At 41.2% G+C, this 13,333-nt stretch overlaps 1 protein-coding gene across 1 annotated transcript in view; it reads right to left on the bottom strand.

Annotated features, from left to right (window-relative positions):
* Positions 1-4,496: 4,496 nt before the first annotated feature.
* The window catches only part of LOC103152451 (sprouty-related, EVH1 domain-containing protein 2-like), a 37,950-nt gene continuing 29,113 nt past the window's right edge, over positions 4,497-13,333 (bottom strand). Inside the window, exons 5-6 of the mRNA XM_007572915.2 lie at positions 10,694-10,852; positions 4,497-9,693 (exon numbers count right to left, since the gene is read on the bottom strand). Coding sequence (XP_007572977.1) covers positions 8,908-9,693; positions 10,694-10,852 — 945 coding nt within the window. The 3' untranslated portion in view covers positions 4,497-8,907. The remainder of the gene's footprint in view (positions 9,694-10,693; positions 10,853-13,333) is intronic.

Below are 13,333 nucleotides of genomic sequence, written 5' to 3'. Positions count from 1 at the left end.
TGTCTTCACCAGCCAAACATCGGCTTTTGTTTTTTTTTCTTTTCATGTTTTCAAGGACAAATTGGAGTCGAGTACATTCACTCCTCGGTTTTAAAGTTGCATTTGCTCAAACTCCAATGAGCTAGACTTGATAGAGTAACAATAGGCCAGAATGTTGCAGCTCTCTTCAAGCCATACTAAACCCAAATACCCAAGATTTAAGAAAAAAAAAAAAAAAAGAAAATCAAAATCCTTCCCTATCTTTGGAGTCAACTCCACGGTCGCCTCATTTCTGTAAACTGTGGTGGGAAGTGAACGCCGGTGCTTGGTGCACCCGGAGAGGGGCCATGTTGACCCCATTACACAGGCAGATATCTTAAATGTTTGCACATGTGGACTGTGATGCTGTTTGCAGCCGTTGAGCTGCTTAGCAGGCCCCCAAAAGCCCTGAGGGACCCTCTCTTTCTCTTCTCTTTGCTCTCCCTCCCCCTTCCTTCTTTCTCCCTCTTTTTCTCTCTCCTTCCCTCTCTCTCTCTCCCTCTCTCTCTCTCCCGGGCTCCATCATTATCGCCCACATGCTTTTCCAGAGACATCCTGAGTGAAACGGCTCGACGGCTTCGATGACTATCACATGTTCCTGCTGAGGAGGGAGGCAGCTGTGAAAAACACATCTTGAGACGAACGTTTGCACCAAGTTTTTCTGTAACGTTGTTTTAGTTTTTTTTTTATTTTTTCAAATCCGACCAAATTTGAACTATTTTTAATTTGAATGTCTGATCAGTACCCTTAGATCTGCGTTCACCACATGCGCTGGCATTCACATCTCAAAGGATAACGTGGATTTTAGTTCCATGTTGGGTTCTTAAATCAACCGCCTGAAGGTTGAGACTTGATGTCCTCGTCCTGCTGCTTGTGAGGAAATGAAACCTGCTGCAACAGCTGCAGACTGACATTTATCTGCTAAACTGGGAGTCTTTGAAACCCTTTAAAGTTTTTCTAAGTAGGAGATTTTGAAAATTATTTGTTGGGAGACTTCGGAAGGATCACAGACAAAGCTATTGCTACAGCGTCCCTTTTTAAATGGCCAACCTCCAATAACCAGAACAATGAGAAATATTTGCATAGAAAAGTCAGAGTAGTCGAGGTTTTCCAAAACATCACTGTTGCTATGGGAACCTTAGTTATTCTCATGTCACAGAAAATTCTGGAAAACAAAAGGAAAAGAGACTGTCTCGGGATGAAAACAAGCTTGTCTGTGAAACACTGTGGTGGCAGCATTATGCTGGGTGGGGGATGATGCCAACAGTAGTAATCAAAGCCAGTGCACTGAACATTAGATGAAGTTTGAATCCACTACATTCTACTAAGAAACACAAATGAAATTTTAAAATGAAATTAAGTTCTGATCTTAATCCGTGAGATGGATAAAAGCATGGCAAATGTTCATTCAGCTTAGTAAATTAGAATATCACTGAAAAAACAAAGCATTTCAGTAAATCAGTTCCTAAAAGACAAAGTCATATCCATCTAGTGATACATGTAGATATGCCCATTCTTAAATGTATTTCTTTAAAACCAATTTAGAGTTTCTTTGGTTGTGTGTTGGGGACCGTTTGTTCCCGTCTCTCTGTCCCCTTCCTGTTGGATTAGTGCCAAAACAAAACAAAAACAAAAAAATCAGCTTTGGCATCATAAGATCCAGACTATGTTCTACCAGCACTTCACAGGCTTATCCAAATCTTCTACAACAAACTTTAACATGCTATTTCTTCAGCAGTGTGAATAGAAACTGCTGCTGTTGAGTGACTTAGTTATTCTTTAGTGTATTTCCAGGCTTTGCTGTGGCTCACAGAGTGTTCCAGAGTTCTTGGGAAAACTGTTTAGATTAATCTTTAGACTCTTTTTTTTTTTTTCCAGAATATTATGAGGGAGACCTGATTGGTTTATGATGAAATGGTGGCTCTTTTCACTTCTGGAATATGACTCCAAGACCACTCACTGGACCATTCAAAAGTTTAGAAATGTCACTGTAAAGGTTGAGTTATGTTTGCATTTTTGAAAGGTCCAGCCAAGACAGTGGTATGGCGTTTAAAGTTGATGCACACGTTGGAGCGGTATTCTCATACAAAGAGCCTTCATAGAGGGATTATATGCATGGCTTTCTTGGCTTTCTTGGCTTTCTACACCTCTTGCACATCATTTTCTTCATCTGTTTGTATATAAAACCTATACATACCTTCACACGAACAGAGGAATTTGAGCTTTAGAGTTGGCCAGATCAATGACAAAGTTCTTTCTGGCCAGGGCACTTTATACTTCACAAGAACCCAGTGGTAGAGATCTAAGGAAATTGTCACTGGTTCCTGCCATTGCAGCATTAATAGTTGGATACCAGGCAACAAAGAAGTTCTGCCCAGATGTTCTTGCGGCCCTGGGAGAGAGAATAAATTCTTTTGTTCTTGTAGAGTTTGTGGGGGTTTTTTTTGTTTGTTTTTTTCCCCCCATTACTTAATTTGCGGACTAATTTGCTTTGATTCCTTTGTACATGTGGACTAGTTGGATCATTGTCAACATCTTGGGTGAATATTATGTCAACAGCCCAATTAGAAATTTTCTAGCTGAGAAAAAGTTGATTTTGATATGCTTATCTTGCTCACTGTATATCGCTGTGCGGTGAATCTCGAGTTGAAACCACGCATTTACATAGAGCTTATAAAAAGACATGACCTTTTTCTCACTGACGTTAGATCAGATTAAACTTTTCCTGTTTGATGTTGTTTAGGATTATGACTGAGGTCAAAGGGTTGGGTTCCTTCCTCAAGCTTCTCACAATGGCTTCCTTTAATTTCGGCCTGTTTCTGCTATAGAGCTCTTGTGACTGAGCGCGTCGGGTTTGGAGGCTGCTTAGCTCCCACACAACCCTTCAGCTCCGTCAACAAGTTTTCTGCAAGACTTTGGGATGGCCACTCTGCGTCGCCGTCTTTGTCCTAAAGCCGCTTTGGAACTAATTTGGTGGTCTGCTCAGGATCTTCGTATGTTTGGAAGATTCATTTATGCTTTAGCTTCCTGTCTGAAGCCTAAAGGTGTTGCATCAATATTTCCATATCTGTTTTGTGAAGTGCACCAGTCCCTGCAGAAGCAAATCACCCCCATAATATGATGCCTCAACAATCTCAGGCTTGCAGACATACATACCCCTTTTACCTCCAAATGGAACAATTGTCATCATGGCCAAAAACTTTCAATTTACAATCATCAGACCTACCGGACATGTCTCTAGAAATTAAAGTCTCTGAATGAATCGGCCAATTCCTGACTGGCTTTTCCTGATACTTTAGGAGTAATTGCTTCCTCCTGACCGCATGGCCTTTCAGCCCAAGTCAGCGTAGGAATGGTTTCACTGTTGATAACTCCAGGTTCAGCAAACATCTTTGTAAGATATTTTGCTTTTGAGGAGATTGATTCGCACAGAAACAGTCATCTTTGGGATTTGGAACTGATTGGTGGCTTCGGAGGACATTCCCATGTCGTCTCACAACATGCTCCTTCAGGCATTTGGAAATTATGCCCAGGGATATACCAGAGCAGTGGAGGTTCATTGCCTTCCAGATGTCTTGCCTTATTTGATTTTATCCACATGTTGCACAAGGAAGCAGTGAGTATACGGTATGCTTCCATTTAACTCAAATATTGTCAGTGAGCCTACAAAGCTGTAACATCATCAACCAGGCCTTACCAAATTGATTTACTTTTATCTGGTTTCAACTTTAAATAAGTTTGACTTGTTAAATGGAACAAGTAATCATACTCCATTTTATTAAAGTGCACATGTAACACTGTGCAAAAGTCTTGGGTCAGCTCACATTTCCTTGGGATTTTCTTTCAAGACATGGAAATATTTTGAATTGATCTTTACTTTATGTTTTCGGCACTTCTTGTAAATCTCAACCTTATATTTCCCCTCCCCCTTCGAACTGTAACACTTTTTCAGTTCAGTACCAGATCATTTTCAGACTTTTTGTTTGCTATGCAGTTAACGCTGAAAAGCTAAGTTTGAGAAACACCAGAGAAACTACCAATCATGTCCAAATCCTGGGATTTGAAGACGGGAACAATTTCTAAAGCTAATTGGAAAACCATACAGGTTGGACACTTTAAATCTGAGATGCGTGGAATAAACCAGAAAAGTTTCATGGGGAGTGCTGGGGGTTTCCTCTGTGTTCTCTTGTTTTATTAAAGGCAGAAGGTAAGACACACATTTCAATTTGATTTTCTCACAGATCCTGGCCACTCTTTAGTATCTACAAAGAACTTCCCTGTCCTTCTCAAAAAGCAAGAGCTACATCCATCGTACATGTTATAAACAGTTACTTAAAAAAACAAATATAGAAATAAAAATGTACAACATACACGTGATATATATAATATAATTTTTGCTCTTATTTTGTTTTGTTGTTTTTACAGAGGTAAAAATGCTAAGTGTAAAAAAAAAAGAAAAAAGATCTAATTTAGTACAGTGTTTTTTTTTGTTGTTTTTTTTACCAATTCTTTTTGTTGATTTCAATTTAAATACACAAGATAAGGTTGATGTGTTCAGGCACTTTGTTAATGGCTCTGACATGTGAGATCAATGTAAAAAAAACAAAACAGAAGAAAACAACACACTTTCTGAATGGATTGGCCCAGTCCCTGATGCATCGTCGTTAATGGATCCAAAATTAGTAGAACAGAGCCAGACTGCAAGCTGATCCCAGTATCTTTGGATCAAGGAACAGGATGGAGAGGCTGGAGAGGATGCCATGTAAACACAGACACACACACACACACACACACACACACACACACGCACACACACACACACAGGCATTCATACAGTGACACACAAGTGGGTACAGGGGACAGGATGTGTCGAACAGATACAACCAGGGGGGGAAAGAGGACATCCTTAAACACTTTTCAGCTACAGTAAAAGGACATTTCCTTGGCAAAACAATGACGGCTGAATGCTTGTTTTTTAGAATCGCAGACGTCTTTTTTACACTTTGTGCTCTCCGAGGGATTCCTACTGACATCCTGCCTCGTTTCATCTTTAAACGGCTTATTGTGTTCCCCGTCACGTTCCAGACGTTGCCATCACAGAGGCCAAGGGCTAAAGAGACAGTAAAACAGCAGGTGGGACAACGTTCCCACTTTTTTTTTTTTCTTTCTGCATTTGCTGTAAAATTCAAAGCGCACGCCATCCCCACCTCCCCCCTTTTACATAAACTTTAACCATTTCTTTCCCAGTCAGTCACAGTCAGAGCCACGCTTCTGTTGCTGAGCCAAATCTGGCATGAGGGCGGGTTGAGGGTTGAGGGGACGATTTAGGGCAGAGATTAATAGCACACACTGGTCACATGTGGTTTCAGCAAGTTTGTTTCTCATGTTCACAACAACATTTAAAGCCCGAGACGGACAGACTGACTTTCGCCAATAAACCAAGTTGCTTTATAATTAAGAGTGAATAAGTTGAATAAATCAAGGGGGGGCGGTTATGCGTTTTATTCTGAAACCCCTGGAAGTCATTTTACCTTTGCAACAAATGGCATGGTCATATAAAACACTCACTTCTTTTTTTTCTGTTTAGATTTTGGAGGAATAGGTGGATTTTAAAGAGCCTTAAAATATTAGAATAAAATAATATAGAAAAGAAATACAATTATGTTATGTGATAACTGACCTATTCGTTTATTCAGCAGATCCTTTGGGTCACGAGTAGGCACGGGCTGGTCATGAACGAATACCACTTCTTTAAAAAGATACCATTTCAAAAGGGCACAGATCTTCTGCCATACTTTTCCTAAAGTGTAAACTTTGTTTATTGAGATGCCAGAGAAAGTGCCAGAGTGACTAGAAATGTGTCATTTGCCGAGCAGGGTTAGCCAACTATCTGAATGAAGGCTGCTACGCATTTTTGCCTGAAGAAAATGTAACTATGAGGAAATATTCACAGTCACAAAGAACATGCTATGAGTTGGATATCTGTAAAGCAGCAGACTGCAGGCTAGCTTCCAAGCTAACCATGAAATATGAACTTGTTCCACTTGTGTAACTCAAAGAGCAGAAGAGCATAAAGGTTTAATATTATCTGCACGTTTGCTTTGAAACTACTGCTAAATGTAGGTGGTGTTTATTTTATATTGTGGATATGCATCAAAATTAAAGTACCAATTATCAACACGGTATTCAATTTAAGCAGAAGTATGACTCACTTTTGGTTTTCTCTTTAAAATAAAAGCCATTTGATTTTTGGGTTAATTTTAGTGATAGTGATAAGAGTCTTTTTTTCCTTCCAGGGAGCTTATAAAGGGTCTATTTTTGGTAAGATACAGTACAATTCGTCAGGCCTGTGCTGTTCCATATGTGACCAGTGAGAAAGTTTGGGATTTGATGGTAAAAAAAAAAAAAAATAAAAAATACAAAAAATAAAGGGTGTGGTGATTGTATATCGCAGGCAAACTAGAGTCCATAGCTTATATATGTAGTGAGAACTTTTTTTTTCTCCAAATTTCCTTGAAATTTCTTGTTACAAAAATAGTTTAAATCACGTCCAGTTGAATAGTTTGATTGTTGCAGACATCTTTAAAGAGAGAAGTGAAGTTTAGACCGAGACTCCACATTTTAAGGCATATGGGCACAAATGGTTAAATGGTAGGCGATTATTATTATTTCAGTGTTTGACCAAAAAAAAAATATAAAAAATCTTGATTTCTGGATGGAGGTTCTTGCTTTGCTGAACAAAATGAGCTGACTGGAATTGTAAGACTCAGTGGGTGACCTGGTTACAGGAATTTCTAGGCACTGTTTTAAAGTCATTAGAAAGATGAAGGGATGCTAGATTATCGTAGCATTACTTGAGGCAACGTTGAATCACACTTCTAAGGGTAGGTGATGAGTAAATAAATAGGATTTAAAAAAAAAAACCCATAAATCTTTGGAATATCTTAAGAGTATTAAAAGGATAGATTACATTCACTGAAGAGAGATTCTGTTAAGGTGTTATCGCTAATAATTCCCTTAGCTGTACTAGAAAGATGTCACATTGCAGCGAGTCTGTAGAAAATGCTGAAATCGTCAGAGCAGAAGATCTTTAACAGCTAGCTAGCTAGCTCAGCTTAAGCTGATTTTAAAATAACTAACTTCGACTGTTCCATATTCATGGAGATCAATGCTAAATTAGCAGATATAGAACACTTACTTTCACAAGACATCATTGTTGAGTTGTTGCCATTTTCTCAGTCAAATATTTGTGATATGATACAAATTTAAGTTGGTGGAGACCACTAGCTAAAAACAAGCTTCACTGATTCCAACCTTCCAGAGTCTCTTACTGGTTCTGATTTCATCTTTGACAGTGAATTTTGGAAAGTGTGCCAATTTACATTAGATAGCCATTTTAAAATGTGTAACTCTACCATGATATCAAACCTTAATGTTTATGCTAGCAAGGAAAAAATTCAATAACTAACAGTAAGACACACTGCTGGTTGGAAGCAGAAGTGTAATCTAAAGTCTCTGAAGTGTTTGATTATAAACAAAGGCATTCATATAAAAACCTGACCAAATAATAAACTAGAAGAAAAAGTTTCTACTTTCATGGTCATTATTTGGCATGTAGTGAAATGCATCTCAATTCTTTCACATTTAGGACTCTAGAAGCTGTCCTGAAGATTCAGTCAAGACTATTTTTAGTCTACAGTCATGAACGTGCATGTTCATCTGTGCATATGCAAAATGTCTTATTTCCAAGGTTCCATAACACTACAGCTGCATTATGTCAGTCTAATCTCGAGTCCACCAAAAGGGGAGTGAACTGTTGAATTTTGTGACAGGCTGTCTTTTTTTGCATTCCTGTGCTTTTCCAGGTCTTGTAAGTTGTTTAGAAATAATTCCGACAGCACAACTTCTCCTAGTAACGTTGACATTGTTCGGTGGAGAAAAGTGACAAACCTCTCAACGGCCTCTTGCAAAAGTGTAGACGATCGATATCCGCAACTGTAGTGTCATATTTCCACAAACGTTTTTAGCTAAACCGCCCAAGTCAGATGTAACGGGGAGTCCATGTGAGGATTTACTGACGTTTCTACAAACTCACTGTGATAAGACGTCTGTCTGCTCACAAGAAAGGGACCTGGTGCTGATAATACCTTCACAGAACCTTGCTTCAAAAATCTAAACTGTGCCTTTAAGATTTGTACCGCATTTGTTTGAGCGAGGAAAGATGTCTGCAGAGAACTATGAAGAGTATATACATTAGCTTTACTACAAGCTGCAGTACAGACAACAAAAGGCCTCAACTTACACTCATATAAACACATACATACGCGCACACACACACACACATTCCCAAAGAGGTGTAGTGTCTGATTTCTGTTGAACTGAGCGGGCCTGATGTTTGAATAGAAAATAAACAATATGGCCACAGAGACATTAAAGGAAAGAAAAAAAAATACAACAAAGAATTCAAGTTCTTTGAGGCCAAGTCAATGTACAAATATAACAATATAAAGTACCTGCATATGTGATACATGACGTATAGGTTGGCTATAAAAAAGGCCCCCTGAAAAAGACTGCTCTCTTTAGAAACAGAGCATGAAATGGCCACATGGAGAGCTGAAAGAACTGTCTGCCATAAGGGGGAGCTTATCTTCCCAGGCTGTTCACAAAATGCACCAACAGTTTTTTTTTTCTTATTTGGCTTATTTCAGTGTCTGGAATTTGTAGAGAAACCCAGAAAAACCAAGGCAAGAGAGCGAACGGCCACGACCACTTGTTCCTCCTCTTTGAGCTTTTTCCCCATCCGTCCTTTTCCCTGTGCTTGCGTTGGGTTAAGTTTTTTTTTTTTTTTTTTCCCAATGTTTCCTCTGAGAGGATTCCAAGTACGACATCTCAGCTCTGGGCCTTGTGTCGGCCTCCGCAGCAGCCGCATGTGAGCCCCACCCGGTGGCAGGCGTGGAGGGGCGGGTAGAGGCAGAGGCACGGCGCCACTGCGGACAAGCCTAGCAAAGCCAACCAGCGGGTGCCAAGTCGGCCCCCGCCACTACCCTCGCCTCCGTCGCAGGAGCAGGGGTCTGAGTACTCTCCCTCTGGGTCAGACATGCAGTGGTAGAGCATGGTGTCTGCCAGCCACATGCAGCTGACCCGTCGGATGCACACTCGCAGGGGATCTGGGGCGTCCTGGCACCGTCCTCTCCGATTTTCGGAGAGGTAGAAGGCCTCGCCACAGTGCTCGCACTGAGCACGCTCCAACCCTTTGTCCTTCCGCCCCTTCCTTCCATTGGAGGACGGGGAAGAGCTCGTGAAAAATGACCGAGGCTGGCTGGAGACGGCCGAAGAGAAGGGCTGGTGGTAGGAGCCGCTGTGACCCTTAGAGTTCAAGGATCCTAGGGCAGGGTCAGAGTCTGAGGGCGACAAGGAAGGTGCCAGAGGGTAGGTATAGTCGTGCTTCTGCGCCTCTGTTTTGTCGAAGTGTACATAGGACTCTGTCTCATCCGGGTGGATGTATCGATCACGCACAATGGCGTGTCGGTAGTCCTCATAGCCCGTGTTCAAGGAGCGATCCGCCTGGCGTCCAAGGTAGCGTTCTGTGCTTCGCTCCCAGCTGCGCTCCCGGGGGTTGATTCGGACAATTTCCTCATCCTCGAAGGTGACGTGTCGAGGAATCCGAGACAATGGCTGAAGGGGAGAGACAGAAAGAACCTTTACTTGAGCAAATGTCGTTAGACAAACGTACAATACAGGCCACATTTATAGGTACACCCAGTAAAGAGCATTAAAATAAACCTGTCTGTAAACCAAGAAAAATCTCACTGAGGCCTACCAAGTTACTGTCAATGTCCAGCCAGTTGAGTGTCCACACAGATCATACTACATCTCCCATGACACACTACCACAACAACCCACTTTTACAGAAGTTGTACTTGTGAGAAAGTCAAATGCAGTAAGAAAACTGATTGCACTTTTTGTTTTTGCTGTGCAACAACAAACCAGTGCATTCACATCATCCCTGTTTAGTCCGCTTTAATCAAACTCTAGTTTTCTTTTCCTAGAAAGTCTGGTTCATTTGCGGAGGCGTGAATGCACAATCGAACTCTAATTTGGACCAAAAAAGCAATTTCTTGTCCACCTAAGAACCCCAGGTCTCGGTTTGGTTGAAGTGAAATCTGATGCAGTTCCAATCCATACGTGAATGCCAAGGAGAGTAAGAGACCCCTCCAAAAGCAGGAACCGAGCAACAGTGCATGGCATTCTGGGTATTTACAACCACAAGAAATGACTCGTGGTCTTTTATCAAATACAAAAGAGAAATCCTACAACTACAAAAAATCTGACGCAATTCCAGAAGAAGGAAGAAGGAAGATGTGCTCAGTGTCTTTTTCAGAGGTTTTCATGTCATTTCCTCCAGTGTTTCTTGGTGCAGTGGCACCACAGGCGAGGTGATCAACAGGTTTTTCAAAGGCTTTGGATCGTTTGACAATGCAGAGTGAAAGCAAACCACATCAGCTGAAATTGTAGCAAATGTTGGGACTTTGGTCCGTAATCAAACCGAGCGTACTGGACTATCAGGACATGCATCACGTGGTAGTGAGAGAAATGCAACTGCACTAATCAATGAATAGCTAATACTTGAGAAGATGCATATCTATTCAACTGTGAATAAAGGAGACCCGTTTACCTGGTCCAAGTAGTAGTGGTCTGTGAGGCGGTAGGCATCATGCAGGTCATGTCGATGTCCTGGAGTGCACTTATGTCTCTGAGGAAGGGGCGAGGACTCGAGCGGCGGCAGGGAGCTGTCCAATTTCTGAGAGGAGTTGGATGAGCTGTCTGTGGCGTTCTGAGTGTACAAACAAACACAGGATGTGTGCTCAATCGCTGCTGTTTCATTGGACGTGGCAGACAAATAGCCAGTGTTAGAGTACACCGTGATTGGACAAACAAAAACAGGAAGCCTTGTAGCAGCACTGATTGGGAAAAAAACAGGAAAACACGTGAAATGTTTTGTTAGAGCCACTTCATCAAAGCTTGGATCGCTGCACGTTGGGTTCAACGTTCAAGGCATGAAGAGACAGGAACATACCTAAGCCCATCTTAAGAGACCACAAAACCTTTTTAAAACTCAACAACAAAGATAAAAAAAATGACTTGCAATCTTTTACAGCAAAAAGATTGCTTAAACATTTAGTGAAGAAGAAACACAAACAACTTCAAAAATGCTCCAGATAAAGTATGTGGTGCAACTCAATATCATAACTCAAGACATTTGCGCACGGTAACCAGAGTCACCTTTTTTGGCCTCTCCAACGCACACCCCACCAACACCCCCCCGATCTTAACTCTCCTAGCCTCACAACAACCTGTCCTCCTCTCTCCCCCATCGCACTTTTCCCCACATTCCGCTTCTCTCCTCTCTTGCCGGCACTCTGCACTGCTCTGCATATGCCTTTGTGTGTGTGCACAAATAGTATCCTGTTCCTTTTCCGCTAAAGGCTGTCAGGGCTCAAATCCAACCCAAACCTTGGCCAGACACAAGGCAGTCGGGCTGTTGCCATGTCGTTCTCAGACAGACACATTTTCAGACGGAGCAAGCCAGGGGTCATCCTCTGAGGGCTCCGTCTGACAGGCAGGTTGGTGCTGCTCCTGTCTCATCATGTCATCATGGTTATTTGAGTGCATGGGTAGGCGCTATTCAAGCTGCGGTTCAGTCCGGTGAAAGGGATGAAAGAGTGTAACTGGACTATGACATAGGCTAAATAAGTCACTGGTGATTAAGAAAGGGAGAGTTAGAGGAATAGTGTCTTACAAAGAGCTACATGTTTGCACTGTTATGATTATTAAACATGTAAAGACAGTATAAAATTATTCTTCAAAGCTGCAGTATGTAATTTTTATTTTTTTTAAAAATAAGTTTTTTTCCATATTTGTTAAAACTATCACCATGTCATGACAGTGCAATACGAGACACAGAATCTGTGAAAAGACTGAACTCCGCCACCTTCCCCCAGTGCTACCATTGCCATTTGAAGAAATGCGCCGCTCCCGGTCAAAAACAACCAACCAGAGCCAGGAGGAGGGTCAGCGCTATCAATCAACCTCATGTATTCGCTGCTTACTGTGTTAATGGCGTAGAAACAATTTACCTTGACAGAAAAACTGCTTATCCGCTCTTATCAGTGGCTAGTTGGCATTCCAAACCAGAATGCTAACTAGCCTTCCTGGCAGGAATGCTAATTAGCCTTAGCAATTCGGGCAGGAATTAGTCTGATATTATTATTATTTTACACATTTGTGAACAGGGAAAAAATGCCACACAATTTGATTATATTATATCTATGGCCAACAATTATATTAAAACTGTGGCAACACAGTAGCTACAATATTGTATATTACAATTTTTATTACTTTATTTAGATATTTATATAATGTACTTATCCTAACCTAATGTAGCTCTTAGCATGCCAACTTTTGCCAACAAGGACTGTAGCTTACACAGAGTATGTTTTTTCTTTATTTAAAATAGAAGCCTAGTGTCTAATTTCAACATAAAAGGTTTTGCACTGCTAACCTAAGAAATGTAGATCAACATAGCTTGTTATTCGAGAATGAGTTGTTCTGTTGCTGAGTTTATTGCTACCATTCACTTATTCAATAATCTGAGACAATTAAAGTACAATAGATCTTCATTCAGTAATTTGTGCTTTCATGTGCTAAGCTGCTAGCTGAAGGTTTAATAGCCACTTTTGCATGGCAGCATGTTCTGAGCAGTACTAAGCACAGTAAAGAACACTAGTCTAATGCAACTGCTGTCCGACACACCAGACAGTCTGAGGACCCTCTGCTATTGACTTAGCCACCAGTGGTAATAACCTTTGGTCCAGCTGGTAGATAGAGGATATTGATCGGATATCCAGTATTGGATATCGCTGACAAGTCTTCCTATTTTGGCCTGTGATCATTGTTTGCATGCCAGTGACTCTTTATGAATGTTCAAACTGCAAGCACCTGTTCAACATGCAAACACTTGTAATCATAAATATTGAGCAAATTACAATGGTTTTCAGTGTGCATCGACTGTAGGTTACATACAGTCCTGGGACATGTTATCTGCAAGCATTTTGAAACCTTCCATTACATACCACTTCAGATCAAATCTGGGATGTTATTTGAGCTATATGACCCAGATCTGGTGTGTGTGTGTGTGCGTGTGTGTCGGTCTGCTCTGTCTGCTGAAGCCATCCCCATTATATCCTGCTCCCCACATGGATACTGCCATGCCGAGAATTTCCCCCAGCTTTCTTACAAAGCCCTGAGAGCAGCT

The sequence above is a fragment of the Poecilia formosa genome, unplaced genomic scaffold (genome assembly GCF_000485575.1).
Source record: "Poecilia formosa unplaced genomic scaffold, Poecilia_formosa-5.1.2 Scaffold311, whole genome shotgun sequence".
Taxonomy (NCBI): domain Eukaryota; kingdom Metazoa; phylum Chordata; class Actinopteri; order Cyprinodontiformes; family Poeciliidae; genus Poecilia; species Poecilia formosa.
This window is presented reverse-complemented; position numbering and strand designations above follow the sequence as displayed.